At 41.9% G+C, this 6,000-nt stretch overlaps 1 protein-coding gene across 1 annotated transcript; it reads left to right on the top strand.

Moving 5' to 3' along the window:
- Positions 1 to 242: 242 nt before the first annotated feature.
- LOC133909275 (uncharacterized) lies at positions 243 to 4,325 on the top strand. The gene is made up of 5 exons (XM_062351638.1): positions 243 to 850; positions 1,602 to 2,060; positions 2,197 to 2,574; positions 2,662 to 2,729; positions 3,812 to 4,325. Exons 1-5 carry the CDS (start codon positions 446 to 448, stop codon positions 4,023 to 4,025), a joined length of 1,524 nt encoding a protein of 507 aa, XP_062207622.1. The 5' UTR covers positions 243 to 445; the 3' UTR covers positions 4,026 to 4,325.
- The last annotated feature ends 1,675 nt before the right edge of the window (positions 4,326 to 6,000 follow it).

Below are 6,000 nucleotides of genomic sequence, written 5' to 3'. Positions count from 1 at the left end.
AAAAAACACGAGAAACTTGCACCCGCGCCTCGGGGTGGCCTGGCCATTATGTCAAGTCTCACAGCCCATGGCCCATGCGCGAGCGGGGAGGCTTGGCCCGTACGTGCCAAAGCAACCGATGGCCGGCAACGACCTACCCTCTGACATCCGGTCCATGCACCAGGTGCAGGACCAAAAGCCAGGGCGGCGAGACAGCGACGCGCCGGCCCGGCTCGTCTAAACGATTTGATTTCCCGTGGACCACGGCACACGTGGCTCCCGTAGACCACTCGTGCGCCATTCCCCACTTCGCCTCCCCAGGCTTCCCGACGAGGCATGGCGGGACGGGTGGTATCGCCAAAACCCTAAACCCCGCGCCACTCGCTGCCCCCGCCGCGGCCGCGTGGGCCGGCGGCCTCAACCGTAGCCGAAGCGCCATTGATGTGCCCCGTTCCTGCCGCCAGCGATGCACAAGCTCCTCCCCCGCGCCGCCGCCTTTCTCGACGCCACCACGGCGGCCCCGCTGCTGCTCTCCTCCCCCCACATACCCGCGCTCCACCTGGCAGGCCCGCACCTAGCCGCGCGCCCGAGCACAAACCCTAGCCGCCTTCACACCCCGCCGTGGCTGCGCTGCGACGGCGCGAGGAGGGGCCTCTGCTCTGTCGAGGCGGCGAGGCGCAGGGACGATGAGGGGGGCGAGAGGCAGAGGGTTGGAGCGGTGCCGGAAAAGAGGCAGAGAGGTCGGAGTGATGCGCCGATAGGGAGTGGGGAGCTGCTCGCCATTCCCGGAGTCGGGCCGCGGAATCTGAGGAAGCTCGTGGACAAGGGATTCGATGGCGTGGCACAGCTCAAGCAGCTCTATAGGGATAAGGTGTGTGCATGGCAGCATGAGCTTTTCTCGGTTATCTATTATTTTGTTATCTGTAGTGCATGTAGATTTCCTTTATTTGTTATATGGCAATTGATGGATTTATATTGCTTCATGCTAACAGCCAGCTCTATACTATGTTAAATCAACTCTATTGTTTTCTTAAGATTGTAAGCTGGTACATGCGTTAGGGTTTTTTAGTTGTTATACTCTTACGTATTCCAAGAGTTGACATTACGATCATATTATGTGTCAATTGATATCTAGCCTCGAAGTCAGCATTTAACACCAGTAGCAGTCACGAGGGATAAACTGATTTCAAGTGGCTAGCATTCTTGTTGGCGTGTCATCCTCAGATTGACATATTGTAAATACTGGATTTGTGCTTGTGATCAATCATTCCATGTTTTATTTGTTTATCCAATTTACCCCAAAAAAATCGAATTTTCGAGTTTCATTATGTGCTTGTGTGGTCTGCCAAAGCCTTACCCATTGTTCTGGTGAAGGTTAGAATTGTACTGTCTCATTTGTGTGAGAATCCAAATTTGAATCATTATCATGGTGAAATTCCTACTCTTTAGTATGAGGGAATCGGCACCGAACAGATTGCTTATATGGTTCTCTTTAGGGCCTACTTTGTGATCTTAAGTTCATTTTGGCAACCTTCTGTATGACTATTCTGGTTCTTTTCCACTGAATGATGTTTGTTTAATATAATTTGTGCTAAGTGCTAACATTTGATGAGCATTTCCAGTTCTTTGGCAAGTCTAATGAGAAGATGGTTGAGTTCTTGCAAAATTCAGTTGGCATCATTCACAAGAACCATGCTGAGAGTATAACTTTGTTCATTAAAGAGAGTGTTGATGAAGAGCTGAAAGGCACCGATACATCTAAGCTTTCTAAAAATAAGAGGCTGACCTTTTGTGTGGAAGGGAACATCAGTGTTGGGAAAACTACCTTCCTTCAAAGAATAGCCAATGAAACTATCGAACTGCGTGACCTTGTAGAAATAGTACCTGAACCTATTGCAAAGTGGCAGGATGTTGGCCCTGAACACTTCAATATACTTGATGCTTTCTATGCTGAGCCACAGAGATATGCATACACCTTCCAGAATTATGTATTTGTTACGAGAGTCATGCAAGAGAAGGAATCTGCAAGTGGAATAAAACCTCTTCGGCTGATGGAAAGAAGTGTTTTCAGTGACCGAATGGTAGGTCTATCTTTGCTTAAAAAAATTGCCTCGATGATGAATCCAAAGCTTTCATGTAATTTGAATTTCACTTTTGTTCTGTTTTATTGTTAATGTCTTGTCCTATTTTAGGAATGGATTTTGTTGATATTTTCAGGTTTTTGTTCGTGCTGTTCATGAAGCAAACTGGATGAATGAGATGGAGATCAGCATCTATGACTCCTGGTTTGACCCAGTTGTGTCATCACTCCCAGGTCTTATACCTGATGGTTTTATTTATCTAAGAGCTAGCCCAGACACCTGCCACAAAAGAATGATGGTTCGGAAAAGATCAGAGGAGTATGGCGTTACTCTTGATTACCTTCGAGGTTTGCATGAGAAACACGAGAGCTGGCTACTTCCATCCAAGGGAGGAGGTTCTGGTGTATTGTCCATCAGTCAGCTTCCAAGTCATATGCAGGGCTCCCTGCCTGCGGATATACGAGATCAGGTATTCTACTTGGAAGGAGATCACATGCATTCTAGTATCCAGAAGGTAACTTCCTCCTGCCTTTTTTTTGTGAGGATCTAGTAAGGAATTATTTGAATATTTGGTTACATGGGTGAGGCTCTTTCTCAATAGGTTCCTGCTCTGGTCCTGGACTGCGAACACGACATTGATTTTAACAAAGATATTGAAGCCAAACGACAGTAAGTTTCATACTTCATAAGTGTCAGTGTTCTTTTAATTTTGCTTTAGTGTTAACCATTCATTGTATTCAGAACTTCTTTCAAGGCGAATGAATTGGCAACTTCTCTACTCTGTTTGTTTTTGAGCTAGTTGTTAACTACTCCCTCCAATCACAAATAAGTGTTGTTTAGGACATCGACACGGTCGCCAAAACACATCTTTGACTACTGCTTTTCGGTGTAATATGTTTATAAGTTATACTATTATGAAATTACTTTTTGAGACAAATATACCTGTATTATTTTCAAATATTCAAACTCAATATATAAAGAGTAATTTGTAGCCAAGTTTGAAAATATTGACTCCACGCAACCCAAAACAACACTTATTTGTGACTGGAGGGAGTATTTGAAAATAATGATCCTTGTGTAGATACATGGTTCAAAATTGGAATCGGTGGCTAGTGTAGTTTTAATTGGTCTAGCTGATACAAATAGTGTAGATGAGCTATGATGTGGTAGCATAATGGGCTAATCGTAGGCTCGGTGTGTATATTGTTAGCCTATCGGTTTGTTTTTGGATAGCATTGGGGTTAGGTTCGGCCTTCATGTTTCCACAAGAGATTTTTTGGTAAAACGTTCAACTACTTTCTATTTGGCCTTATTATATCTGTAGTTTATTTCGTGGCTTTTGTTCCTTCACCATCTTATGTGGCCCTAATTTTGTAGTTCCTGACATCCTGCCTGCTAAAGTTTTTCTAACAACTAATTGATTGAAGAGTAGGTGTAGTTCCTTTAGAATACGAGTATATAAGTATATGTTTTTCTCTTCATGAACAATCTGCAGTTCTTTGAGATGCTACAATTACAGTTTGCTCCATTAATTAATATTGAATTGTTGAGTCGAAGGCTATCCTACGATGAACTAATTCTGGAGACTGATTTTGCATACATTTATTGTGGTGGTGACATAAATTGCTGTTTTATTTTGATTTTGATTTTCCATATTAATATCAAATGCAATTTTTATCCGAACACCCCATATGCTGTTAATTTTCTCAAAAATCCTACGCTTATTTTATATTTCAATATTTTCCTTGAAGATATGCTCGGCAAGTTGCAGAGTTCTTTGAGTTCGTGAAGAAAAAGAAGGAATCTCCTACTGCAGAGACAGATGATGGTGATAAGAGTATAAACAAACAGATTATGCTTCCCAACAAAGGTGGTTTGTGGGTGCCTGGAAACAGCCCTTTACCAGAATCTGTTCTAAAGTCTCTTGATTTCAGAAGGACGATGTCTTCCTTCCTCTCAACTTAGGGGCTAATAACATTCCATATGCACTATCGATTTCTGTCCACAACTTGGAGCCTTGCAAATGTTGCATGGTCCATCGACGCATCTGGATTGCAGAATAGGACCTTTAACTGACAATCCTGTAAATGTCTAAATATTACCCATTTAGGTTTTTAACTAGCGGTAGTGTGTGCTGTATGATAGTTGGTATCCAACTCCATGTGCCTGTAAATGATGATCTGACTGCTTTCGTGTCAGTACTTGTTAACATTGGGTTAGCATCAGATGTGCCCAGCTTTGTGTTCTATTTGTGTTGCAGCGCAATCTTGCTTCGTTTCATTGTTCTGCTTTTCATGACGGCCCGCTAGGCTGCCCAATTGCTTGGCGCAATATCTGTGTCATATACTAGAACCACATCCACAAAGCTTCATTTTATTTTATAGGACGTATTAGGATTTATTTTATAGGATGCATTAGGATTTAAGAAAGTCTTTTAAAATAAACTTTGACTATTAAATTCTCTTACAGTATATTATCAATTTCTATAAAATTAATATCTTATTAAAAGATATGTGAAATATGAATATATTGATTGATCTTTTATATATAGTAAATATGTATATAATTTGACTAATAATTGATCAAAATTTATAAAATTTGATTTTATCGAATTCTAATACGTCTTATACTTTGAAATGGAGGGACTACTAGTCACGTTGTTTATGCATGCAGTGGTGCTGCCCTACATTTCACTCCATTACCAGTCACGTTGTTTTACTTCGCCGTTTGGTTTGAAAAGGAGTACTCTAGCTGTCTCATGAAGACCTGAACGTGTCCCATACGTAGAGGTAGAGGGTTCAGTCCTTCACCCAGAAATCCTGGCTGGTGAAAACAGCACTGCCATCATGGAGCACGTACTTGAGTGAATGCACGATGGATGGTGCGTCGGTTAGTGGTTGGCAGTCCTACTTGGCAACCGTAGTACCGTACGCATGCATTTAAACGTATCATCATCTCAGAATACTATCAAACTTTTATGATGTTTCCTTCGACCAGATGGAACGTTCATTCGCTTCTTTGCAGAAGGACCGGATCGGGCGACCGTCCCTCTCAGGGCTGGAAAGAACACCGTGTCGACGAGGCACCCGCTAGGTCTCCAAGAACCATTTTTGTCATGAGAAATGTTGCTGGTCGCTGGAATTCCAGGTTCATAGTACGTCCGTGCATGGAAAACGAATGGCTTGTCCCGTCTGCTTTTTTTTATTTTAGCCCCTTTTTAATTAATATTTTAAAAACAACATATGAGATATTAAATTTTTAAAAACTAATCACTTTTATCACGTCAATGCATATGATATGACCAAAGTGAGATGACGTACACATTCTGATGTCTTACAACTTGATCTTTTTGTCATGCTAAAATAAATAACGTAACTTATAACTTGATCATGTCATGTGGTGAATAACGATACGTAATTTAGCTTAAAAAAGAGAATAGTTGCTAAAAACTTAGTGTCACACATGTTCTTTTTAAAATATTAATTAAAAAACTAAAATAAAGAAAAAGCCTCTCGACCGGTTCAGGCCAGGTTGGCCACTCGAGACTTGAGACTTGGGGAAAGAACGGCATGGAGAAGTGACTCTAAGATAGAGAAGCGTCTCATTTTATTGTTCTAGGGGGTATCGTATGTACGTGGAACGGGTGCAGGGGACGACCGACGGTCCTAGCTGAAACGAGTTTGTAATTTTTAATGTATCGGTTTGGGAAGCAAATTTTATAGTACTCTGTCTTATGAAAGTATTACTCTCATGTGATAACACGTGTTCAATCGTTCTCTCTATTCTTCAGTCTAGTCATTGTATTACGAGATAGATGATATGAATAAAGTCTTATAAAAGTCCTCTGAATAGATTTCTATCCATCTACTCATGCCGCCATAGCTAAAGCCAAAGTTCCTATCTCAAACCTTGGATAGATCCATCGTGCTCCTTCCCGCCA

Source organism: Phragmites australis, chromosome 2 (assembly GCF_958298935.1).
Source record: "Phragmites australis chromosome 2, lpPhrAust1.1, whole genome shotgun sequence".
In the NCBI taxonomy this organism is placed as follows: Eukaryota; Viridiplantae; Streptophyta; class Magnoliopsida; order Poales; family Poaceae; genus Phragmites; species Phragmites australis.
The sequence above is the reverse complement of the archived record's forward strand: the minus strand, read 5'-3'. Positions and strand labels throughout refer to the sequence as shown.

What these genes read in the sequence shown, in the direction of transcription:
- LOC133909275 (XM_062351638.1), top strand. Translation starts at nt 446, where the DNA reads ATGCACAAGCTCCTCCCCCGCGCCGCCGCCTTTCTCGACGCCACCACG. An exon ending in AGCAGCTCTATAGGGATAAG is followed by an intron (nt 851 to 1,601) that starts GTGTGTGCATGG and finishes GAGCATTTCCAG; the next exon opens with TTCTTTGGCAAGTCTAATGA. An exon ending in TGCATTCTAGTATCCAGAAG is followed by an intron (nt 2,575 to 2,661) that starts GTAACTTCCTCC and finishes CTTTCTCAATAG; the next exon opens with GTTCCTGCTCTGGTCCTGGA.